The sequence below is a fragment of the Carassius carassius genome, chromosome 20 (assembly GCF_963082965.1).
Source record: "Carassius carassius chromosome 20, fCarCar2.1, whole genome shotgun sequence".
In the NCBI taxonomy this organism is placed as follows: Eukaryota; Metazoa; Chordata; class Actinopteri; order Cypriniformes; family Cyprinidae; genus Carassius; species Carassius carassius.
Genome location: NC_081774.1, coordinates 28,692,145 through 28,719,197, shown reverse-complemented (window position 1 = coordinate 28,719,197; position 27,053 = coordinate 28,692,145). Strand labels below are relative to the sequence as shown.

The window sequence follows — 27,053 nt, the reverse complement described above, 5'->3', positions numbered from 1 at the left end:
TAATATCGGAATAATTTTGACGACGATATACAATTTGAATATATCGGGAATATCCAATATTTCAAATTCAAGCATACTTTCCCAAAAGAACGCGCTGAATGTCCAAAAAAGGAACCTGTAACTGCTGACTGCTCTACGCCCCTCTACTACGAGAGCTTTAATGATAGCGGTTGCTAGATAACAAGAGTTTAAATCTCCGAATCAGAGCTCCACTGTTACAAGGATACATTTTCTGCCCAGTGTTTGCTTATTTTAAGCAATCTGGCAACCATGCGCACATGCTCACTCCTCATTGCGGAAGAGCTGCCGACGATAATCTGAAAACACTAACAAGCTGGAATTGAGCGATCTAATGAAAGCGTCGTTCAGCCGGTCTGTGTTCTGTCGTGAGATCTCAACTGTATTGTTTGCATTTGTGATCGCAAAATAAATGCACTTACTCGACCGCTGATGTTTGAATAGAGAAACATAGGCTATGGCCATTTGGAATTACTATTGGGGAATTTCACTGATATGTTTACCAGTTTCCATAATATAGACAGAGAGAATGCAAAAGTCTTTGGTATTCATTTATATATATTTATATATAAGAAATAGCTATGTGCTTCAGGAACTAGCTCCCCATCTAAGAGGGTTTTTAGTGTCAGTGGGAACATAGTTTCATGCCACAGAGCTTCTCTTAAAACCGCAGACAGTTGTGTTCTTAGCTTAAAAATTTGAAAATTAAAATAAAATACTTATCCCAGTTGCATAGCTTAAATTGTGAATTGCATGCACTAAAAAGTTGACAGAATGCACTTTCTGTAACTGTTACTTAATTTGCACTGCTTCAGTTACATATAGGCCTACATGTATTCATTTAATAAAAAGCAGTAAGTGATCTCTTGGTCTAGATTTTTTAACTGCTTAAATTAGCTGTTTAATCTAAATTGTTTTTTTTTTTTTTTTTTTTAATGGGCAAAAGAAAATCATGTTTTATTTTGTATTATTTAAATGCAAATGCAAACATATCGAGATCTATATCGAATATCGTAAAAATTTTGACAATATCGAGATATCATTTTTTTTTATATATCGCCCAGCCCTACTTCACATCATACTTTAAGTATACTACTATGTCCCTATTTAGGTTTTATTTTATATATATTTTGTTACATGAATATCTGAACATCCAAAACATCCAAAGAAAGAACAGGGTATCTGCTTGTAAACAAAACCATTTTATTCTAACTTGATGCATTCTTTTTTTAAACACTTTAATGTGAGCAAGTTTCATAAAAAAATAAAGAAATAACATTTTGAAAAAACAGCTGAAAAGAGACTATGAATTGGAATCAGAATGATAATCAAAATGTAGATGGAGTCGATCAACACTCCAAAGCTTGACTGTAAATATTACCTCTTCATCGGTCAACATTTTATGAAACTTTGCATCACAGAAATAAATGATAATTTAAAGTATAATAAATTGAAAAACAATTGTTTTAAATTGTAATAATATATCACAATATTACATTTTTTTTCTGTATTTTTGATCAAATAAATGCAGGCTTGATGAGCAGAAGAAACTTCTTTCAAAAACATTAAAAATAGTAATGTTTCCAAACTTTTGGTCTGTACTGTATATTTACGAGGAGTACATAAAGTAAACTAAAAGCATACTTTTAGCATACCTATTTTTAGTTTAAAAGAAGTATACTAATAGCACACTTAAATAAACTTTTTCCTTTTTCATAAGGGAGACTCAATAATGTCTTGCTATTACAGGTATATCTCCACTGTGTAGCAGTTTGTTCGCCCTTTATGATGAATTTAGCAAGATCTGGTATCCACCCAATCACTCATTCACTATTGATCAGACTACAAGATTGAAGCTTTACTATCGCCTGAGGTATTCCTGGACTTGTCTTTCTCTTTTAGTTTTCCTTCCCTGTTTTGTGTGATATCTGAAATGATGTTACATATTTACGTTATAATGACATTTGTGGGGCAGATTCTATTTTACAAACTGGCATGGGACAGCTCCTCTCAAGACATGTCCTCCGGTGTCCAGACACTGTCTCAAGCGAGGGACGGGGTCTACAGGAACGGCTGTTCTGGATGTAGTTTCACTTACGTACCTCTACGCACAGGTACAATGACAGAAACATTGCCTGCTATTACAGGTATTGCTATTACAGGAAGTACTGTTCAAGAAAGTATTTGCTGCTAATTTGAATGTGTGTTTTGCAGAGTCAGTGTGACTTTCAGAGTGATCTGGCACCACTGCGCATCGGTCGTAATGAGAATGAGGTCCAGCAGATAGAAAATGAGTGTTTGGGGATGGCGGTGATGGCCATCTCCCATGATGCCATTGAAAAAAACCTTCCTGTCTGTGATTTTGAGTAAGAGCATTTTAAGAGCAAGAGTATTTTATGCTACTTTTTTTAGTCTTAAAAGTATATTTTTTATGACTCAGACTATAGCAAGATTTTTTTAAATATAATTTTTATTACATTCTTTTTCTATTATTTTTTTGTTTATATATCATGTATTTATTTTTTTGTGGGTGAGTTTTGTGTGTGTTTATATATATATATATATATATATATATATATATATATATATATATATATATATATATATATATAAACAAAAGATAAAGTTAAGAAAAATAATTTAAATTAATAATATTTTATTTTAATATAATAAATATTAAATAAAGACAATACATGACAGATAAAATAAACAAAAACATTAAACAAGCAAGCAAAGACAAATCTAAAACAAAATAAATAAATAAAAAATCTGATAAAAAAAAACCTAAATAAAACCTGGGGGAAAAAAAGAATCACCAATGAAAAAAGTAAAATGTAATTATATTCCCAGCAAACATAAAATTAAAATAATTATATGTTAATTCTAAAACCATAAAAAAAAGAAAATAAAAAAAAATCTTTATCTGCCCTTATTCTGATATACAGCACATGACCATGTAGACTCAGTATTGTAGGAAATGTGTATCCTTATGGTGCCGTTGTCACTGAGATAGTTTACAGGTGTAAATTTGAATTTTAGCCATCAGTTATCTCTGATTTCACCCCATTGTGATCTGAGAAACAAATTCACCAATAAGGAGTAATTATAGAACTATTAACTCCCTGTAATTTTCACTGTTTCACTTTATCATTGTCAGGTACAAGAATTACATCCCCAAGGTCCTGTACAAGTCCATACGTCACAGGAACATTCTCACACGTATGCGCATCGCCAACGTCTTTAAAGTGTTCCTTGAGGAATTCACCAGGAACACTGTGCAAGGCAACAAGATCAAAACCCATGACCTGAAGGTCAAATATATGTCTACTTTAGAGACTCTAACGAAACACTTCGGCCAGGAGGTGTTTGAACCCTCTTCTCTCATCATACATGAGAATGAGCAAATGATCACAGACTCCAGCAGTGCTGCTGGTGTTCATTACAAGATCCTGGTGTGTGGCACCTCTGGTATTCATTGGTGTAAAGTTCCCATTGAGGTAAGAAGGCAGAAGTACAAATAATAGCCATAGTACATCATTGAGGTACATTTGAAGAAGTTTTTATTTTCATTTTCATATTATGAATGAATATTTAAATTTTTAATTTGTAATAATTTTGTTAGTTTTTTAAAAATGTCTATATAGTTTTTTTTTCACAAATTTTTATTTTATTTCAGTTTTAATTTTAGTTTAGTTCATCAGGTAAAACTAAAGAAAAATGAGAAATGTTGTCATGTAAATAGCTGGAAAAAATACATGTAATTGTTGTAAATGTATATGTAATCTTTATATTTGATTTTATTTGTTAACTTTTTTTTAATTTTTCAGTGGTTTTAGTTTTAAACATTTTATAACCCTGGTGCTTCATAATATTAAACATTTTCAATATTAAATTAATTCAAATTCAAATTAAAACCTTTTTTCGGGATCCTTTGATGAATAGAAAGTTTAAAAAAGACAGAATTTATTTTAAATATAAATTTTCCTTACTCTGTAAATCTTTTTGATCAATTGAATGCATCCTTGATGTATAAAATTATTAATCTTCGAAACAAACACCTCCCCAAACTTCTGAATGGTAGTGTCAGTGCTATAGTTTCACACTTCAATATTTCTATTAGTTCTAATTCTACAGTTTTTTAATGTCACATTTATTTTTTTAAGGCCAGTTCTGATGTGTGGACCAGTCAGCAGAGACGTAAATCAAAGAGAGACAGTAAGAAACTGAGTAAAGTAGCATCACATGATGAAGAAGAGGACAGATGGACACTCTTTTCAGACTTTAATGAGATAACGCATCTTGTCATCAAATACTCCGTGGTTACCATCCACAAACAGGACAACAAAAACATGGTGAGACTTACCGTGAGATCTGTGATCAGTTTGGCTCATTTAGGGGAAATCAGAACTTTTCGTAAACCCAGTTTTGTGTTTGTGATCTTCTTCAGGAACTGAAGCTGGCATCCCATGATGAGGCGCTGTCCTTTGCCAGTCTGGTAGATGGGTACTTTAGGCTCACCGTAGATGCGCATCATTTCCTCTGCAGGGATGTGGCTCCCATCTCACTAGAAAAGAACCTACGAGAGGGCTGCCATGGTCCAATCAAGTTAGTACATGTACTGATCGTCATGCTTCAACGAATAGTTCCTCCAGAAGTGATAATGAACTCATATTGTTCCAAACCCTGAATGTCTTTCTTCCTTCCTTCTGCAGAACACAAAAGGAGATGTTTTAATAAATATTCATGCTACATAAACTGCTAAGACTAGTCTTACAAGTTTAAGATTTAAAGGGGTCCTATTATGCTCTTTGACAAAGTTTTGATTTTGTACTAGAACAGGCTCTCATACTAGGTTGTTCGAAAAACCCAATTTTACATGATTACAATACCTCTCTCCCCAGTCTGGCATGAACGGCTCGAATAGTTCCTGTATCAAATGAAGTGGAATACGAGATGTGCTGTGTGATTGGTTAGTTGGGCCAGTGTGTGTTATGATTGATGACCTACCTCTTACCATAGCTGCCTGCTGCGAGCTTCAGTTTAAATATTGCGTCAAAATCAAATCAATTTGAGCGTGATTTAAACCCGGATGATTGTAACCTCTCTAAGCTCGTCTGTCTTGGGAACAGTAGAGCGTCTCCGGCATAGTGATAGCACTCGTTTTCTTCTCTAGTGCGGCTCAGTCAGGTCTCTATCCCATTCGTCGATGTTGTGATATCACAAATCCTTGAAAATATGCGTTGCAGTCCAAACGAGTCATTCGTTGTAGTTTTTGAAAAGTGATTTCTGTTAAATTAAATATCTCCTTTTGAATTCTGCTTTGAGCTTTGTAACTTTGCAGATCTTTTTTAAGCTCAAACAGCAACATTACAGACTAACTAAAGTTGAAAAAGCATAAAACCACCCCTTTAATAACTTAATTGAAGTCAGCTACATAAAAACGTAGCTTCATCTAATTTGATAACGAAAAGAGAGGCTGATTGGCACCGTAATAACTTCTAGTCAGACTAGTTCATAAGACATGTCCTGACACAATGGCAGTGTTTATGCAGCTGGTCCCTGCTCTTTTCTATTAAACAATGGCCAGCTGTAAGCAGTGGTTGTCAAGCACTGACTTCTGAATCAGAAAAATACCTTAATAGAGTAACAGACCAAAATATTATATGATGTGCTTCTGCATATTCAATTTATAATGCCATTTTATTGCTTGTTGTCCCAGAAAGTCATACAGATTTGGAACGATGTGAGGGTAAATGACAACCTAATTTTCAGTATGCTCTTTATATTATTTGTACACGACGTTCACGTTCAAAAGTGAAGGGTCAGTAAGATTTCAAAATGTTCTTTATAGAAATTAATACTGTTAAGTGACAGTTAAGAAATTTGTAATGTTAAAGAGCATGAAAATGTGTCCATCTTCTACTCATCCCCGAAGCATCCTAGGTGACTTTCCTCTTATAGAATAATCCAATCGGAGGCAGAAGACATATGCGTCACACGCGCGCCTCTGGGAAATGTAGGAGCAAAGGAAACAAAGTTTTGTTTCTTTAGCAAAAGAAAACCAACTCCTCTTGGCTTATTTCGAAATCCTCAGAAATTGTTCTTTACAAATCCTCATTTTGTGCTTCTAATTCATGACCAGCGTTTTTTGTTCTCTCTCTGCACTCATCACTAACCACACAGCGCTGACAAACTACAACATCCGCCTAGACGTCTTCCAGTTCCCCACAGCCAGCAGAAGTGAGAAAAAAAGTGTTTTATTAAATGTGAAATCTGGATATTTATAAAAAAAAAAAATATAAACATGGATTCGCTACAGGGGCCTTTATTCACCCCCTGGAGCCGTGTGCGGGAAGTTTTATTACCGATGCGTGCACTTTCTTTCACGTCTTCTGAACTGTTGACAAAAAACATCTGCTTACCTTCATTGAAAGGCTTGGGAGAGCAAGGACAATTTTTATTATAACTCAGATTGGATTATTCTGAAAGAAGTCACATGCACCTAGGATGCTTCAAGGATGAGTAGAAGATGGACAAATTTTCATTCTCAGGTGAACTAACACTTTAACAAATTTTGATTTCAAATAAATGCAGTTTTTTTAACTTTCTATTCATCAAATAATCCTGAAAATAATATGCATCACAGTTTCCACAAAAATATTAAACTGTTTTCAACATTGATAATGTTTGTTGAGCAGCAAATCAGCATATTAGTATGATTTCTGAAGGATCATGTGACACTGAAGACTGGAGTATTGATGCTGAAAATTCAGCTTTGATCACAGGAATAAATTAAATTTTCAATATATTACAATAGAAAATTATTTTAAATTGCAATAACATTTCACAGTATTACTGCTTTGACTGTATAAATGCAGCCTAGGTGAGCATATAAGACTTCTTACAAAAAAATCCAAACTTTTTAGTGGTAGTGTAATAATAACTTAATTTAATAACTTGAATTCATCATTTAATCCATGTAACTTTCTGTAGTTCTATTTAATTTGTTTCTGCATGTTTTTCAGCATCTAAAACGCTTCGGTTACTTAACGTAACCTTAGTTCCCTGAGATAAGGGAACGAAGGTTATGTATGGGAGAACTCCTTTTTTTCCTTTCTGCTGAAGCCTGATTTGTTCACATTTGTGTGGCTGAACAAACCAATGGCACTTTAGCCTGCCAAAAGAGGCGAGGCCGACCGCTATATAAGTCGGCCCGTAGCGCCATTCATCAGTGGCGAGTGTGGATGGGGCGCGTCTCTTATCCAGCAGCTCTTGCAGAATAATCAGCATGCAAGACATGTCACATGAAAACGTGTCTACTTGCCATTTAGTGCACCAGTTGAGGAATACTTACTCATTTCTGGCCATAGAGTCGTCTTGTGGATGGCACCCTTGCCTCAAGAATGGTGTTGCTTACTCTTGCTGGGAGCCTATCAGACTCCTGTCGAGGCACCAGACATGAAGGCTCCACAACTCTGGGTGGGGATGCCAAATCATGCCTTCACCTGCGAGAGAAGGTCCCTCCTCAACAGGATGGGCCACGGGGCCATCGTTACCTGCTGCATCAGCTCTGGAAACCAAGCCTGGTTCTTCCAGAGCGGAGCTACTGAGAGGAGGGAGCGTTTGGTTTCCTTGACTTGCCTGATGATCTGGGGAGTCAGAGCGATAGGAGAAAACGCATATAGGTGAGCCCTGGGCCAGTCGTGGTTGAAGAGGTCGACCTCTGCTTCTGCTCTGCCTCTTGCTTCTTCCACGGCGGTGAGCAAAACTGGAGCTTCTTCCATGGCTTTTACTTGCAGAAGTGTCAGCGACGAGATGATCCTCGTCGCTGAAGGAGAATAATCTGATGAATGGCACTACGGGTTGACTTGTATAGCGGTCGGACTTGCCCCTTTTGGCGGGCTAAACCGCCATTGGTTTGTGCAGCTACACAAACGTGAACATGGCGGAGCAGTCCCAACCATGTTCCAGCCCCTCGTGCCGGGGGTGTCACTTTTGTACTCCGCAGATGCTAGAGTCAGAGTGGCGCTCCCAGGCCGAAGGCTTCTAGTGGAAAGCAGTTCTATGGACCGTTGTTTTCGCTGGATAGCCTTCATCATAATGTCCTGACGCGTAAGGCCTAGGACGTTTTGAGGGCCAGCTCCCTCTGGGGAAGAGTGGTGTACATCGCATTACACGGTGCCCGTCTCTCCTCAGTGCCCTCAGGAGATCGATCTGCCAACCCTGCCGGTGTTCCAGGGCGCAGCGGTCTCCAGCGAGCGCTTCTCTCAGTTACCGCCCGGAAACGTAGCGGTGCTGAGAGGCTCGCAACCTCTACGGAGGTCTCTAGAGCAGCTAGTATGGTCGTCCCCTGCCGGTCCGCCACTTCAGGACACCGAGCTAGTGACTCTAGGCACACCAGAGGCCAGTCTCGCAAGACTGGTTCCCTTAGGAGGTCACATGGCGGTGTGGGAGCCCCTGCCAAGTGTACTTCACGGGGTCCTGCCCCGAGCAGGCTCTGGCCTAGTATTCCTAGCAGACGACGTGGGTCTGAGGACCGTCGTTTTTAGGAGACTTCAGCTACGAGAGTCCTGATGCTGCGGCTCAGGACCTCGGAGGGCAGGCCCCTCTGGGGAAGAGCGGTATACACCGCATTACACGGTGCCCGTCTCTCCTCAGTGCCCTTAGGAGAACGATCTGCCAACCCTGCCGGTGTTCCAGGGCACAGCGGTCTCCAGCGAGCGCTTCTCTCAGTTACCGCCTGGAAACGTAGCGGTGGTAAGAGGCTTGCAACCTCCTGGGAGGTTTCCAGAGCAACTAGTTTGGCTGTCTCAGTGGGTCCGGCACACTGTAGTGAGAGGCCACAGAATCCAGTTCTGGTGGGCCCTAAGCAGGCTCTGGTAATGGAACAGAAGTAGACTCTCTGAGGACGGAGACCATCGATGTGGTCCCTCCTTGGGTTGCAGAGTCCGGGTCCTACAGCCGGTACTTCACTGTTCCAAGGAAGGATGAGGTGTTGTGTCCTTTTTTTTAGATCTGTGCTTTTTGAACCTCTCAGTCAGGGGACTGAAGTTTATCACGCCTGCACAGGCCAAGTCCGAGGACTGGTGTGTCACGATCTATCAAAAGATGCACTTATCTCCATCCTTCTTCATCGGAAGTTCCTGAGGTTTGCTTTTGGGGGCAAAAACCTACCAATACGGATCTTCCACTGGCCTTGCACTCTCACCCCACACTTTCACGACTCAACCACATTGACGATTGGTTGATATCAGCTCAATCTGAGCAGATGACGGTTCTGCACCGAGATGCCATTCTGGCTCACATGAAAGAGCTGGGGTTAAGACTTAACGCCAAGAAAAGTGTGCTTTCTCCAGTTCAGAGAACCACTTATCTGGGCATGGTGTGGGATTCGACCACGATGCAGGCACGTATGTCACCTGCTCGGATCGAGTTGATCCTCACTGCAGTCACGGGAGTGAGAGAAGGCCGGTCACTCACTGTCAAGCAGTCACGGAGATTGCTGGGTCTGATGGCAGCTGCGTCCAACGTGAATACTATTGGCCTGCTGTACATGAGACCCCTACAGTGGTGGCTCAAGACCAAGGGGTTCTCCCTGAAGGGAAACCCACTTCGCATGCTAAATGTCACGCTGCGCTGCCGCAGTGGCGCCCCTAGAAAATGTTAACGGGTGGCCAAATGAGGCCACAGTAAATTTTGGGGGTGGCACATTAAAATAAAGAAAAAAATTAAGGGTTTGCAATATAGACAAAAAGTTATATCTCTGTGAGTTCTAGGATTTTATAGATAACGATAATTTCACTATTTTGCTGAGTGTTATTGTGCTGATATCTTATTTTTAATTGTGCTGACACCTGATTTTTTTTTTTTTTTTTTTTACCTTTACACCATTGTTTCTAAAAGAGTGCACCATATTTTAGGTTAAATACTTGCATTTGGGCTGTTACCAAGCAAATGCAATCAGTATCAACAAAATTGATCTTTGCAATGCAGATAAAATAAGCTGCATCTGAAGTGCCATTTAGATGTTTTTACACACTGTTTGATGCAGCTCCGTGGAACATGGAATACTTTAACCTGCAGTTACAAATGAATAAATAATGTTTTGATATTTTAAAGATAAAACATTGAAAACTGATGTTTGAAATTATTTAAAAAATGAAAACGTTCCATTAAATGTGAAATTAAAACCGCCAATAGGTGGCAGCGAGTCACTGTTAATAAGTGAGTCATTGCGATTGAACCGAATCATTTAAACGGTTGATTCATTCAGGAACAAAACACTTTAATGTTGCTCAGAGACGCAAAACTGTGGCTGCAGCAGGTGCTGCACTTTTTTTCACTTCTTAAACTATTGTGAATTTACATTCTGCATTTAAATTAATAGGACCCACTGCAAATAATCCTAGGGGTGGCCGCAGGGGTGGCCAGAGTTTATACAGGGGTGGCCGTGGCGCCCCTGCGCTGCCTAAGTGCCTTGGATATGTGGAGGAAGCCTTGGTTCTTGTCTCAGGGCCCGGTGCTGGGAGCTCCTTGTCGCCGCGGGATGCTAGCGACAGACACGTCCCTCACCGGCTGGGGTGCGGTCATGAGTGGCCACCCTGCCCGCGGTCTGGGGAGTGGTCGCCATCTGACATGGCACATCAACTGCCTGGAGATGCTGGCCGTGCTTCGTGCACTTCGTTATTTTCTCCCAGACCTAAGAGGTCGCCATGTGTTGGTGCGCACCGACAACACAGCGGTGGTCTCTTACATCAACCACCAAGGAGGTCTGCACTCACGCCGTTTATACAAATAGCTTACCAGATCCTTGTGTGGGCCCAGGACGAATTCCTCTCGCTCAGAGCAGTTCACATTCCTGGGCATCTTAATATGGGAGCAGACATCCTGTTGAAGCAGGGGCCAAGGCCCGGGGAATGGCGGCTTCACACCAAGGTGATGAAGCAGAGTTGGAGAGTTCGGCCAGACTCGGGTGGATCTGTTTGCGACTCGGGACACATCGCACTGTCCCCTCTGGCTTCCTCTGACTCATCCAGCTCCACTGGGGCTGGACGCCATTGGTACAGACGTGGCCGAGGCTTCATCTGTAAATTTTTTCCCCCGATTGCTCTGCTCTCTAAAGTTCTGGAGAGAGTGCACCGGGACGGAGCCGGCTGCTGTTAGTAGCCCCGTTCTGGCCGGGCCGGGAATGGTTCCTGGGCCTGATTTCTCTTTTTGACGGCACTCCATGGGAGGTTCCCGTCAGGAGAGATCTCCTCTCGCAGACGGAGGGTGAGCCCCCGCATGGAGCTTAGAGACTGTAGGTGTGGTCTCTGAAGAGGCACAACTCTTAGCTTCCCGTCTCTCAACCGAGGTTGTAAGACCGTTCTCCAATCCAGAGCTCCCTCAATGAGGAAACTGTATGCCTTGAAGTGGAAGCTTTTCACTTGTTGGTGCGGAGACCGCCAGCTCGACCCAGTTAACTGCCCGTATGGTACAGTGCTGAAGTTCCTGCAGGCTCTCCACAGGGTTGACCCACTCCACACTGAAGGTCTACGTGGCGGCCATGGTGGCCTACCGCGCCCCTCTCGGTGGCCAGTCAGTGGGCAGAAACCCTCTGGTTACATGTTTCCTCCATGGTGCGCTGAGGCTGAGGCCTCCAGCCAGAAGAAGTTTATGCTAAGCGGTGATCAGGATGTTATCCTAAGCCTAGAGTCCTCTGATCTCCCCTCTCCTGGGGGTCAAGACTCACTCCTTCTGAAGTTTGGCCATTGGACAGGTTGTCCCCGAATTCTGTCAGGCTCCTTCTCTTGCTTTAGCTGTGCTCTTCCACACTAGGCAGACATTTGAAAGTCTTGCGGCGTGGGCATTCTCGTTCCCCAAACGTTCTCGACGCAGCTCGAGTTCCTGAAGAGGAACGTCTAAGGTTACGTATGTAACCCTGGTTCCTCGAAGGAAGGAGACGCTGTGTCGCAGTGCCACACTTCCGGCATCTCTGGCTGGCGCTTGCTTCATCCTTTGAGGCTGGTTTCCGGCTTCGCCGCTCATGCTTTATGCTTCCTGGTCTCTGACGTCACCCGCCTATGACGTCTCGCCCTTCCTTTTGACTGATTATACACATTATTCAGAGACGTCACGCTGGACGCATTCCCCAAACGTTCTCGACGCAGCGTCTCGTTCCTTCGAGGAACCAGGGTTACATACGTAACCTTAGATGTTTTTCCATACATAACGGGAGTGAACGTTCGAAAGGGAACTGTCTAATATAAAAATGACGGAGAAGAATGTCTTTGGACAGCTGATGTAACGGTATATCTTTTGTACCCCTCAGTAATGAATATGCCATCCATAAACTCAAGCAGGAAGGTTATGAGGAGGGCATGTATCTGCTGCGCTGGAGCACTCACGACTTCGATCATGTTCTCCTGACTGTCATATGCAACGAGGTACTGGCTTTATTAATGTATATGCTGCTTTTGGAAAGAAACCTAAAAGTAAAAGTTCAGTATGTCAAGCAAACACAGAATAAACAAACAGACATTATATGTAAATACGTTTGTGTTTCATCCAGAGTAAGTAACGCAAAAACTGACCTTTTTATTCTAGAGGGATTGTCATGGTAGCATCACCAAAACCTTCAAGAACTTCCAGATTGAGGCAAGCGCACAGGGCTTCCTCTTGACTGGGACAGATATTGTGAAGCCCACTCTAAGAGAGCTGACTGACCACCTGTCTGGCCAGAGTCTCACAACAGACCAAACCAGCTTAAGACTTGAGCGTGGCTGTCCACCCCAACCCAAAGGTACTGGAGCTTCACACCAACAGTGATATTTCAAATATAGATAGCTAGCGGTTTATAATCTGTCTTCTTAATAAAATCATTTCATTTTTGTTTTAAACTGCACTAGATTTTTATTTTCTAAAACATAAAAGTTGCATGAATATGTACAGTATGTTGGGAACAACAGGATAAAAATAAATCCTGTAGGAAACACTTGTATGATCAAATTAATTGGCATGCAAAGGTATGATAGTGAAGATGTTTTATTTGTAATTGGTTGTATACCTAGTGAAAAAATAATATAAAAAAAATATTTTAAATACCTTTTTTGCATGTTAAGTATACTACAAATACATATACATATTTATGTGCTTAATAAATATATTTATTATAAATATAATTAAATGTGCAGAAGTCCAACTAAATACATACTGAAGTATATTTAACTGTGCAGTAAAAAAGTGGTAATATTACAAGTATACTTCAGGTACACTCTTAATATCTTGCATTTAAAGACCGATATTATTCAAAGATCATTCAATCATCATCGTTAAAACACATTTTAAGAAACGTGCATTGTGCACAAGTAGTAATCTAAAGAAATTTTAATTATAGTTTTATATCAGTACATCTCAAGTTAATTTGTTAATACTTAGTATAAAATAAGTGTATTTTAAATATTACTCTTTTTTTTGCTAGATTATTATTGTGCTAAAATCATCCTTATGTCTTAGAAGATGGCAGAAACATGAATAATCTTCCATTTACTTCTTCACAGAGCAATCCAACCTTGTCATGGTGACCAGGAAAGATTCAGCATTGCCACAATCCTCCCTAAATAATGCAGTCATCCATAAGATCCTCAGAAATGACATTACCCAGGTTGGACATCTAAAAGCTATTTGCTTGTATGCATGATGTGAATAAGTCAAACCGTTTTCATAGAAAACAAGCAAACTTCTCTATAGTGAGAAGTTTTCTTATATTTCACTGCTGGTCATATGCTCTCCATATAACCATGTATGTGACAAATAAAAATCTTGAATCTTCAAGTTATTTCCTAAACTGGGATCTGTGGTTTGGAATGAAGTCATTGGTTTCTAGCTGGTGTTTGCTGATCAAGCAACCATTATGCTGCACTGCTAAAATCTAAGTAGTATTTTATGTAAAAGATAACAATAATGACCAGCAGAACATTGACCAGGTCTAACCAGCTTCTGTTTTTACATATTTTTAAATAGTATTTTCTATGGAAGCTTGATTCTTCCACAGAATAAAAAAAGATTCAAGATTTTTATTCATCACATACTGTAGTTTTAAATAATAAGATACACAGGAATGTACGAGAGGCAAATGTGACTTATGATGGGGGGAAAAAATTAGAAAACGGCAAGAAAAAAAGGTCAAAATTGTGACATAAATACTCGCATTTATGTTTGAATATTGACTAAATCACTCACTATTTGGAGGAAATGATTCCGGGGTGAATTGTGTGATGTAAGCACAAAATTCAGACAGGGTTCCCACGGGGAAGCCGCTATCAATACACAGTGTATTTAAATCTGCCGTACGCATTTTTTTTTCTCTTCCTATTGGTACTTTTAAACTGTTAATGGGTTGATTTCCCCCCGTGGGTTAAAGGTTTGAAATGTTGCTAAATTACATTTGACTAAAATGCTTGTATTGAAACATTTTGCATTCTGCCCATGTTAAAACTGTGCTAGATGTTAAGTTTTCTGAAGGAGGGCCACTGGTAGGAAGATTTTTTTTTAGCTGTGTTTATGATCAATATGCATAACAGTGACTGTAAAATCTGTATTTTAGGAATGGAAATTACTTATTTTGTCACTTGCACGGAAATTAATGTTGAATTGCTTTGCTTGTTATGTTAAGGTAATATAAACCCATGAGGCAAGAGAAACTAAAAAGCATATGCATATATCTTAAAACTTCTGGTTACATGACCCTAAGCTCTTTTCAATAAAATCCATGCAAAATTAATATCAAATCATTTTAGAATACAGTATAGGATTAACTGAATATTCTTCCGTTTTATGCAAAACAGAAATGCAACAAATAGAATATCAGATCTCTGTCATATGGCCAAAAATGTATGCGAAAAAATCTTTTTTGCATAGTTGTGTTTGACACATGAAAACTATAACAATGTATCTTACAAGATAACACGATGTAACCTCGCTCTCACTTGAAATGAACATTAAGTCCTTGAATTTGAGGATATTGGACCTGGAAAGTCCTTGAAAGGTCCTTGAATTTTTTAGGTGTAGGAACCCTGTTCAGAGAAAAAAAGTTGCAATTGTGCAATTGATAGAACTAATTCAGAATTGGCGTGCCGTGGTCTGTGTGTACAGTGCGCACATTGAGAGCTGTGTCTCTGACATCGCAAGAATTTATTTTCACAACTTTATTGCACTTTAACAGACAAATATATCTATCTATTTAGAACATTCAAGTGATTTTAAAGCATCCAAGCGCAAGAAGATGCAAATAACAACTCAGTGTGTGTGTTCAGAGCACATAGCGCACACACAAAGAGCTGTGTCACGGGCAATGTGCAAGCCTCTTATTTTCTTTCTGTGTCTTGAATGGACAAATACATACAAATGTTTGTCAAATACCCATCTTGGCAAGTATCCTTGAAAACAGTCCCTTACGTCTTAAGTGTTTTAAATGTGTTTGACCACTCCATTGTGAGCGCTCCATGCCGGGCTCAGATAATCATGCTCGGACACCGTAAAGCATTGTTTAGTTTGTATCTTTGTATCTTTATATGCTACAGTGTAACTATATCAGTTGTCTTTAATAGTGTTTGATCGTCTTAACTTTTTTAGACTAGTAGTTTTTGGAGTTGAGAATTATAGAACTGAAATGGTGTCATAAAAGCTTATTTATTAAATTAAAGATGGTCAAAAACAACTAATTTATTAGTTGCCCTAGTCATAAATCTAGATTTTATTGAGATTAATGTTTAAAATGAAAAATGTATGTAAAATGTAAAACAAAATTTTATTAAGTGATTTAGATTATGTTTAGATGTTTTTGCTAAAAAATAGGAATTAATAAAATGTCTTGAAGCTGGTTAGACCAGGTCCGAGGTACTGAAGCAGCATAGATTAGTTATTGTGTTAGAGTTTAAGTTGGATATTCCAGCAGGGTCATATATAAATAATAATGGAGCCTAGAAATGGAAAGCAATGTATTGAAACTGTTATTAATAAAACAGGAGAAACACTTGGGCCAAGGCACCTGCACAAACATATATTCTGGGAAGCTGAATTTGAGAAATGAGGATGATGACGGTTTGGAAGGCCATGAGGTGGTGGATGTGGTTCTGAAGATGCTGGCAGCAGGACACATTTCTGTAAGATGCACCACATCTATTGATACATACAGTAGGATATAACTCTACTACTGGTAATTGCTTTCACAAATCCTGCTCTACTGCTCCTAGGCCTTCCTGGACACAGTCAGTGTAATGCAGCAGATTTCACATAAAAACATGGTTCTGATGTATGGCGTATGCATGCACAGCATGGACAGTAAGTGTGCCCGCTCCACCAGACAAAACTGCAGCAATACTTAAAGTTAAAGAAATAGTTGAGCTTTGACTGCAGATGATCTCATGTCTCGTTGTTCTGTCAGTCATTATGGTGGAGGAGTTTGTTCAGCACGGCCCTCTGGATCTGTTCATGAGAAATCATCGCTCTGAACTCACGCCCTCCTGGAAGTTCCAAGTGGCAGAGCAACTCTCCAGTGTCCTCAGCTATTTGGTACAATATTTAAGTTTGAACTTTGACTTAGTTTCACCCTTGTTTACATTTTGCGAACTATTTATAACTTATGGGTCAGTGATTTTATGACTTTAAATAAAAATGTGAATTTAAGGTGTAAACATCTTAAAAAATAATTAAACCTCGAACATGTTTTAGTTTTGAATCGGTGTTATTTTAGAATTATTTAGCCATAATAATATTGTAGTATTTATTAGTATTTTGAATTAGCTTTTATTTTTATATTTTCAGTTCTTTGTTAGTTTGTTTTAGTAATTTTTAGTGTGATCATCATAGAACATATGTTTGTAAATCATTGTCTGTATGAACAGCATTTTAATGTATTTTTCAGTTACTGAAAAACAGACAAAAGAGATGTTTACTGTAATTATTTATGTTATTCTTATATCACAACAATAACATTATCAAGTATCCATTTTCTAGGGGATGAATTGATATCCTGCTTTACTCATAAAGTACATATACTGTATAATTCAGAACTCTCTAATGGGATGTTTGAGGCAGAAATGTCTTATTTTCTCTCTTTCAGGAGGATAAGAAGCTTGTCCATGGCTATGTCTGTGCTAAAAATGTCCTGTTGAAGTTGGATGGTCTGGAAGGACAATGTGGTCCTTTCATTAAACTGAGTGATCCTGGACTGTCCATCACTGTGCTCAGCCAAACAGGTAACACACACTCATTCACACTCACCCAGAGAACCATACAAGCGTGCAGTGACTATTTAATAACACATATTTAACATTTAATCAAATATATTAATCGTAAAATAATTTAACCCCCATAATGCATTGAAAATCTGTAAACTATTTTTGCATTTTAGGTCCATTTGGAATGTGAATTTTATAAAATATAATTCATAATTATTATTATTTTTTTAAACCAATCAACAACTTCTCTTTAATGAGTGAATGTGAAAAAAAATTCGGTTTTGAATGTTGCCTGGTTATTACTGTGTTATTATTGCATTTTTATTCATTTAAAAAACATATTTTTTTTTAATGTCAAATTACACGTGAAAAAAACTGTTAAATACTATAAACTGTAGTGAAATTAAAACTATTTCAGTATTCATAAATCATTGTATGTCACAATCATAAGAACATCTGATAATTCTGATCTGATAATAACCAGTATTAACCCCATTAGAATGAATGTACCGTATTTTCCGCACTTTTTTTCATAGTTTGGCTGGTCCTGCGACTTATAAATCAAATCAAAGTTTATTTATAAAGCACAGTAAAAACAACAATAGTTGACCACTGTGCTGTACAATGTCATACTAAAAAAAGGTATAAAATAAGTGATATACACATATGCATATATACACATACACATGTACACATGCACAAATATACATACATGCGTATATACACACAGTACACACCTATACACAAAAACATGCATAACACATACATACATACATAAATATAATAAAGACCGCAATGCAAATCAGAACACTGATACTGAACTGAACATCAGTAATTTTTGTTCAGAGGATCTCAGAGATCTAACAGAGGTTTTTGGGTTCACAAGGTCGCAAAGATAAGTAGGGGCTGAACCATTCAAAGCTTTAAAAACAAAAAGTAAAATTTTAAAATCAATTCTGTAGTGGACCGGCAACCAGTGCAAGGAGCGCAGTACAGGGGTAATATGTACGAACTTGCGAGTACCAGTCAAAAGTCTGGCAGCTGCGTTCTGAACCATCTGAAGTCGATTTATATTAGATTGACTAATTCCAACATAGAGAGAATTACAATAATCCAGCCGAGATGACACAAATGCATGGATCACTCTCTCAAACTCAGAAAAGGTTAAAAAACTCTTGGTTTTAATCGTTCAATCGTAGTTGGAAAAAACAAGATCTAACTACAGAGTTTATCTGTTTGTCAAATTTGAGTGAGGATTCAAAAATGACACCCAAATTTTTTGTAGAGGGTCTTTCATAGCAAACTAAGTCTCCCAAATCATAATTAAAGGTGCCTGAAGGCTCAAAAACCATAACCTCTGTTTTGCTCTCATTAAGGTGCAAAAAATTTGAAGAAAGCCAATACTTAATATCAGCCAGACATGCAGCTAAGGATCTCAAAGCTGTTTTGTCGTTGTGCTTCAGGGGCAAATAAATTTGGGTGTCATCAGCATAAAAATGAAATGACAGCTTGTGCTTGGTAAAAATAGACCCCAAAGGAAGCATATATAAGGAGAACAAAACAGGAGCCAAAATGGAGCCCTGAGGAACTCCAAACATCAGGGCGCATCTGGATGAAGAAAAACCATCAAGACAAACAGAAAAAGTCCTATCTTCGAGATATGATTTGAACCAGTCCAGAGCGCGACCTTGAATACCCACATATTTTTCTAGGCGCGATATAAGAATTTTGTGGTCGACTGTATCGAAAGCAGCGCTTAAATCTAAAAGTAGAAGTATCATTGAGTCCCCTGAGTCTACAGTTAATAAAATATCATTTAAAACTTTTAAAAGTGCAGACTCCGTACTATGACGCTTCCTGAAACCAGATTGAAATTTTTCAAATATATTGTTTGATTCTAAGAAGCTCTGTAATTGTTCTAAAACAACCTTTTCTAAGGCTTTAGAAAAGAAAGCCAAATTTGAGATCGGTCTATAACTTGATAAGACGGCCGGGTCGAGATTAGGTTTTTTAAGCAGTGGTTTAACAATTGCATGTTTAAAATATCTTGGAACGGTTGCTGTAAGAAGTGACTTATTTATTATAACTAAAATACTTGGTCCAACAACATCAAAGACCTCGAGAAAAAACCGAGTGGGAACAATATCAAGTGGGCATGTAGTGGGTTTCAAATGCTTAATAATATCTTGAAAGGAGCTAAAAGAGATTGTCTGGAATTCATTACAAATTGGAGTGCAGAGATGCGGGACAGATAGGTCATAATTTGAAGATACTATACGCTGTCTTATGTCAACTATTTTATCTGTGAAAAACCTGAGAAAATCTTCACATACTGCAGCTGAGGCATTCAAAGAAACAGCACTATTTGGATTTAAAACAGAGTTTAAAATGGTAAAAAGAGTTTTAGGTTTATGACAATTTTTTGCAATGATATCTGAAAAATACTGAGATTTTGCCAGTTTAACTGATTTTTGATACCCAATTAATGATTCACGTAGAATTTCAAAAGATACTTGTAGTTTATCTTTTTTCCACTTCCGTTTGGCTCTACGACAAACTCGTCTATGTTCTTGTGTGGTACTGTTTAACCAGGGTTCAGGTTTAGATTTTAGTCGTTTTTCTCGCACAGGAGCCACAGAATTTAAAATATCATTTGAAATGAAATTAAACAATGAAAGATGTTCATCTACATTTGAATTATTTAAGGAGGAATCAAGATTGTATATCAAACAGGCCTCCTTAAAATAAACAGCAAAATCATCATTAGATGAAGGATTAAAAAGCCGAGTTTGCTGTGATAACCTCTTAGATTTCATAGTTTTACCATTTGGAAGAGAGCAAGTGAACATAATAGGCATATGATCTGAAAAACTCAATTCAAGAGTTTCAAGTTTGCAAACTGGTATACCATGCAATAATACAAGATCTAAGGTATGAGCTTGTTTGTGAGTGGGACCATTTACCACTTGAATGAAGTCCAGAGAGTCAACCAGACTAAGAAAATCTTTAGCCAGGGAATTTGACTCGCAACAAACATGAATATTAAAATCCCCCACAACTAAAAGCCTATCATATTTAAGAACAGCTTCGCTCAAAAAGTTTGAAAACTCCTTTAAAAAGTCCTTGTTTGGTTTCGGAGGACGATAAACCACTGCAATCGATAACTGATGTTTATTTAGCTGATAGAGTAGTATTTCAAAGCTTGAGTAGGATTCAGTCTTTAGGGTATGACAACAAAATCGGCTTTTGAACACCGACGCAAGCCCACCGCCCCTGCCAGAAGTTCTAGGGCAGTTTAAAAACGAGCAGTTTGTTGGCACAAGTTCGGAAAAGGGGCTTGTATCCCCCGCAGTCAGCCAAGTCTCAGTAATTAACAAAAAATCCAATTTATTTGAGGTAAAGAAATCTCGCAAGATGAATGTCTTGTTGATCAACGATCTTGAATTTACCAAAGCCATCTTTACCTGTACCGAATCGCAGTTCGTCTGTGTAGCACAGCACAGCGAGCGAAGATTGTTGAGATTTACACCCCCGCGGCGAAGACGTGGTGTCCGGAGACGAGGAGAGCTGGAATACTTGCCCTGAGTCACAGGTAAAATCCAATAATACGCCACTTCGAGCGAGCGCCATGATGCAAATCGGCCACATCCCAACTCAAAGCGACCCAAGCCATGGCATGATGGATGTAAGCTTGTTAGATGCAACTTTAATTTGACCGCAATACCCCCTCTTTTCCCCCTTCTTCTGCGGCGCTTCTTTCCAGGAAAGCTCCATGGCAGCTGGCTTCGAAAGGCCGGGACATTCGTCAAGAAGGGAGGGGGTGGGCTGTTAAAATTCTCAGATCTCAAATCAGTGTTTGATACAGCCTCAATAGATTCTCTTATGTTTAAAAGCAATTGACGGTCATACGTAATCAATGTAAAAACTTTAGGAATAAAAATAAAAAACAAAGCCAGGACAGAGAGCAGACGGCCAGCCAAGCACACCGGCGCCATCTTTATCATCAGTAGTTCAGCGGATGCTGACAGCGAGCGGCCACATAAATGAAGACACGCTCGTGGAGAGTGCGAACGTAAACGCAGAGTGATGACAGATTGTCATGTGCGACTTGTATATAAAAATTAATTTGACATGAACCAAGAGAAAACATTACCGTCTCCAGCCGCGAGAGGGCGCTCTATGCTGCTTAGTGCTCCTGTAGTCTACACTGAAGACATAGAGCGCCCTCTCTTGGCTGTAGACAGTAATGTTTTCTCTTGGTTCTAAATAAATGCGACTTATAGTCCAGTGCGACTTATATATATATATACATGACGTATTTTTGGACTGATGCGACTTATACTCAGGTGCGACTTATAGTCTGAAAAATACGGTAATGTGAATACATTTCTTTGAATTTAAAATAATTTTCTAATAAAACAGCATCAAAACAGCAAATACTACTCTGAAATGTTTCCAGACACAATAAATTCATTTTACCTGCATAGACTTTTCACCTTCAGATGAAAAAAAATGATAAATTTTGCATGCTGCAATGGTTTGTCAATAGGAGTATATATTCTTTTTTTTTCTTTTTTTAACAAAGTTTAGTCCCAAAAGTGTGTGAGATAATGGGGAACAAGCTAAATATATTTTACAAAAGTCTTTTGACACTAAAATAACTTCAAAGATCATATTACAAAAGTATTTTCGACACCTAGTGGTACTTCATACATACCCGGGTCCAAAATGAGCCAAAAATTTAACTCTTGTATATATCTTTAAAAATAACTGTAAAAAATGTGTATTTTGAAGGTCTTAAAAAGTGATGTTTCCCTACTAAAAACAGTATAATGTGTATTGACTTTACTATGACAGTTTTGCACTGCTAACACTCCTGATTGTGCCTGTGCTCAGAGTGTATTGACAGGATCCCCTGGATCGCCCCAGAGTGTGTTAAAAACCCCAAAGCATTGAGCATCGCAGCAGACAAATGGGGGTTTGGGACCACGCTATGGGAGATCTGCTACAATGGCGAGGTGCCTCTGCGTGAAAAGAAACTCTCAGAGGTGCCAGACTCCGATTCTAAGATGACTCTACATTTATACTTGTCCAAAGCAGCAGCTGTTTTATTGTTTCTGACTGTAATACTTTTAATCTAACATCTGTGTGTGCATAAACAGAAAGAGCGATTCTATGAGGTGTGCGGTACTCTGGTCACACCTAGCATCAGTGAACTGGCTGATCTGATCACACAGTGCATGAACTATAACCCCAAGAAGAGACCGTTCTTCAGAGCCATAGTGAGAGAGCTGGGACGAATCAAAGAGCAGCACGAGAAAGGTATCTGTCACATAATATCACACCATCATTACAAACACTAATAGTCTTTACCTCTTCTTTATGCAGTAAATTTAAGAAAAAAAAAAACTTGTCATCAATTACATACAATTTTTAAATATTAAAAAAAAAAGAAAGAAGGAAAATATTTTGATTTAAAAAAAATATCATGACAATTCAGCACACTTACAACCTTCATTTACAAATCTCGTTCTTATTACTCTTACTTAAAAGTGTATTATTTAATTGTTAAAACACAGTTTAAAGTAACCTTTGTGGTTGTATTACGTATATACGTTACTGAATTTATTGTATTTTTTTTATTTACAGCGCTTCACCTTATGGAGGCAATTCCTCCGCAGGAGACTGATCCTACAGATTTCAAGAGAAGATTTCTCAAGAAAATCCGAAAACTTGGAGAGGTACTGAGGTTTTCCTGGTTTATGATTGTCACGTACTGTTACTTTTCCCTAGTCAAAGAAAGGAACATGATGTACATGATTTCTACTGGATTATATTGGAAATAGGGGTTGACCGATATGTGTTTTTTGACAGCCGATGCCGATATCTTGGAAAACAGAGGGGGGGGGGGGGATAGCAGATATGATGTTTTAAATTATTATTAGCAATATTTAAGAAATTTTAAATTATTTGACAATGGATTAAAAAGTGAATGTGTAAAAGAAGCATGCTTATACTTTAGATGGAGGTATTTTTCACAAATAAATATTGAATACAAATATAAAAAAAAAAAGGAAGTAAACACTGTAACCAACAGAGCACTCAGTATTCTGGGAAATTTGTGTGCACTGGGAATCATATTTTTCAAATATTTATTTAAATTATTTAAATGCGTATTTGCTTAATGCTGACAGCAAAAGAGAAAGTATTATAATCTTTGCCTTTCTATTACTAATAGGCCTAATATAAAAAAACAGTCGTTAAAATACTTTCTGTGTACATTAATGCCTTTCTTTAACTGTTCTATCTGATTATTAGACCGATATTTGAAAAATGCCAATTATCTGCCGATATATCGGCCTTGGCGATTTATCGGTCGACCACTAATTGGAAAGTACTAAAAGTACTTGGAAATGTATGTATAAGTGTATAAATATTATTTATATAGTATTAATATATAGTAATCCGTATATAAAATTTGCTTTTATTTTTATATTCTATGCTTTATTTTTATATATATTTATCTTTATTCTAATACATTTTTCACAGTTTAAATTTAATTTGATTTCGCTTAGATAATAAGGCATCATTTCATTTCATCTAATATTAAATGTTTTATTCCAAATTTATTTATATTAACGAAAATGATTGTTAATTGATTTTTGTTTAAGTTTTATTTAACAATAACAACACTATTGTTCCCAAAGGATTATTATGATTACCAGTAACCCCAGTACACCAAAACCAGTTTACAGGAAGTGTACAGTATATTATAGATTTTTTAGAGATTTCAATAGGAATACGGTGCAAATTGCATTAGAATTTCGAACTAGTGATTCTAATTGGAATTCTGGACCAAGTTAAAACAGTCTCACACTTGATTCATTCACAATGAGATGTCTGCATTTCCTCTCATCCCTCCTAAATCCCATAATCCCATGTTCTTGATTCATTATCTGCTTATGTTCTTTATCAATCTTGTCCAGGGTAACTTTGGGATGGTGGAACTGTGTCTGTATGATCCTAAGGGAGATCAGACAGGTGAGCTGGTGGCTGTCAAATCTCTGAAAACGGAAAATGAGAGCAGCAACCTGAGGAGAGAAATCAGCACCATCAGAAACCTGTACCATGAAAACATCGTCAAATACAAAGGCATCTGCAATGACGAAGGCAAGGCATGAGCACAGCCACAAACACAAAGGATCTGTTTACACACAATGTTTACATCGCTTTCTAATCTTGATGGTTTATATACCTCTGTTACAAATGAATATATAGCCCATTTATATGTACTTACTGTATTATTGCTTGGGGTGAATGTGTGTCACTCAGGAGGAGCGAACATCAAACTCATTATGGAGTACTTGCCCTCTGGCAGTCTGAAAGAATACCTGCCCCGTAACAAATCCAAGACCGATCAGAAGAGACTGCTGCATTATGCTCTTCAGATATGTCAGGTAATGTAACCATAACAACAGATATATAGATAGCTTCACCCATTTTTACTTATATTCAGATATTATTTGTTACTTAAGTTTCCAAAATGCTTTTTTTTTTTACACTGCACAACAGAAGCAATCACTATAACTGCCATCTTTTGGGTTTAAATCAGTATAAATATTGTGTGTTTATCAGGGTATGGAGTACCTGGGATCTCAAAACTACATCCACAGGGATCTGGCAGCGAGAAACATCTTGGTGGAGAATGAAGCACTTGTAAAGATCGGGGACTTTGGTCTGACTAAGAGCATCAAAGATGATAAGGAATATTACAAAGTGACCGAAGAACAGGACAGTCCTGTGTACTGGTAAAGCAGCACTCATTCCTGCTAACACTCCTTTATATATTACAATCATTATGTAAATCACTGTTTAAGATTTTTGCTTATAAATTTGTTGAATAGTTCTATAAAGGACATATGATTTATACATTTGCAAAAGCTATTATCTTCTCCCTTTGAATTCAAACACCTACAGTACCATGATGAAAATGCAACAAATTGTGCTTTCTGAATATAGTACTTTATTAATTACATGTGTGTGTGTGTGTGTTTATTTATATATATATATATATATATATATATATATATATATATATATATATATATATATATATATATATATATATATATATATATATATTATATATATATATATTATATATATATTTTTTTAAATAAATACATTTGTTATTAATGCATCTGTAAAGAACGTTTCTACATTTCTACATCTTAAAGGTAATATTTTTTATTAAGCAAGGATGTATTAGTTTTTTTTTCAACTGTTTACACACATTTTCTAACCCCCCCCCCTTTTTTTATTAAGACTTTGCACACAAATCCAAGAATTTGCACTCAAAATGCATCACATCTCTTGCAAAATGAAGCACTCAAAAACAAAACTTTGCAAACACCTTTGCTATAATATTAATTCCTTTTAGATTTTTTGTGTTACATGGAGAATTGTGCATTGTGTTTTATGAAATTGAAGTCAAAGGCCGAGAATTAGTGTATGGTTTTGCAGATTTTGTGTGTGGTTCTGGTGTCTGAGTGTAAGGTTTCAGAAATTGTGTGAAGATTTTGTGTGTAAGCAGTAAAAAAAAAAAAAAAGTAAATTGATAAAAAGTGAGACAAAGCTTAAATGCACAGCTGAAGGTCCAGCTAAACCCCAGTCATGTCCTCTGTGTAGGTATGCTCCAGAATGTCTGATTAATCGGAAGTTCTACAAGGCATCTGATGTTTGGTCATTTGGGGTCACTCTCTATGAAATCATGACCTACTGTGACCGCGACAACAGCCCCCCACAGGTGAGCCTTACAAACCTGATATTGAATACATCAGGTATTATAATCACAGAGACTCATCGGATAATTCCTGGTTTCTCTGGCAGGTATTCCTGAAGACGATTGGCCGGTCTCATGGGCAGATGACCATGGCCAGGCTGGTAGAAGCTCTTGAGAAAGGCTGGAGGATGCCATGTCCAGATTCGTGCCCTGAAATGGTGAGATTTCTCTTTTCTCTGACTTTTTATTGTATTATATTACATTACAGGCAGATTCTTGAATAGACGTGTGTCTGTGGCTGCAGGTGTACACTCAGATGCACAGGTGCTGGAGTCACGCACCAGAAAACAGAGTGGACTTCAAGGGCCTGATCAAAGAGTTTGAGTTTCTCCTCACTAGAGAAAACATCTAGCTTCCATTCATCACATCAGTTTCACCTACAGAATTCAGATTCATTTAGTATTTGTATGTAACTTTCTCATTATACTTCGAAAAGGATGCATGTTACATTCTCTTTAAATCTTTGCTAGTTAATCATCTACCTCCAAAAACACTCTGTTAATACAGTGTATTCTTACTTGGTTAACACACCACTCGCACTTAAGAAGTATCAAGTACTAAAAATGTATCATTTTTAAAATCTGAAGCAGCATCAAATCTAGGGCCAGATTTACTAATACCTTACACCAGTGCAAACCCTCTTTAGGCATTAAAAAGTATTGTATTTGTACTATTATTTAATGCCCAAAAAGCATGTTTTAACCACTGATCTATATATAATGATCTCGATTGCAGATCAGCAATGTTGGGGGTAACGCATTACAAGTAACGCAAGTTATAACGCAGAAAATATCTGAGTTACTTTTTTCAAATAAGTACTGCAGTTACTTTGTTTTCCCATTTTTTATTTACATTTCCTTCAGCCTTTTACATATACTAAAATTATAACCTTTTTATAATAAAAAAAAAACAAGCAAGCCGAGCCCAGATGAAAAAAAGTTCTGCAAAAGTAATGTAACGCAATACTTTCCAGA

General features: G+C 37.8%; 1 protein-coding gene across 1 annotated transcript in view; it reads left to right on the top strand.

Annotated features, from left to right (window-relative positions):
• The window catches only part of LOC132096797 (tyrosine-protein kinase JAK1-like), a 31,094-nt gene extending 4,365 nt beyond the window's left edge, over window positions 1–26,729 (top strand). The window contains exons 3-24 of the mRNA XM_059502404.1: window positions 1,768–1,891; window positions 1,994–2,132; window positions 2,233–2,384; window positions 3,176–3,515; window positions 4,182–4,370; window positions 4,466–4,623; window positions 12,329–12,443; window positions 12,604–12,799; window positions 13,557–13,660; window positions 16,023–16,160; window positions 16,251–16,338; window positions 16,442–16,569; window positions 17,120–17,255; window positions 22,134–22,285; window positions 22,400–22,559; window positions 22,887–22,978; window positions 24,224–24,407; window positions 24,570–24,694; window positions 24,873–25,045; window positions 25,926–26,043; window positions 26,127–26,237; window positions 26,324–26,729. Of these exons, the coding sequence (XP_059358387.1) occupies window positions 1,768–1,891; window positions 1,994–2,132; window positions 2,233–2,384; window positions 3,176–3,515; window positions 4,182–4,370; window positions 4,466–4,623; window positions 12,329–12,443; window positions 12,604–12,799; window positions 13,557–13,660; window positions 16,023–16,160; window positions 16,251–16,338; window positions 16,442–16,569; window positions 17,120–17,255; window positions 22,134–22,285; window positions 22,400–22,559; window positions 22,887–22,978; window positions 24,224–24,407; window positions 24,570–24,694; window positions 24,873–25,045; window positions 25,926–26,043; window positions 26,127–26,237; window positions 26,324–26,431 (3,230 nt within the window). The 3' untranslated portion in view covers window positions 26,432–26,729. The remainder of the gene's footprint in view (window positions 1–1,767; window positions 1,892–1,993; window positions 2,133–2,232; window positions 2,385–3,175; window positions 3,516–4,181; window positions 4,371–4,465; window positions 4,624–12,328; window positions 12,444–12,603; window positions 12,800–13,556; window positions 13,661–16,022; window positions 16,161–16,250; window positions 16,339–16,441; window positions 16,570–17,119; window positions 17,256–22,133; window positions 22,286–22,399; window positions 22,560–22,886; window positions 22,979–24,223; window positions 24,408–24,569; window positions 24,695–24,872; window positions 25,046–25,925; window positions 26,044–26,126; window positions 26,238–26,323) is intronic.
• Window positions 26,730–27,053: the final 324 nt, after the last annotated feature.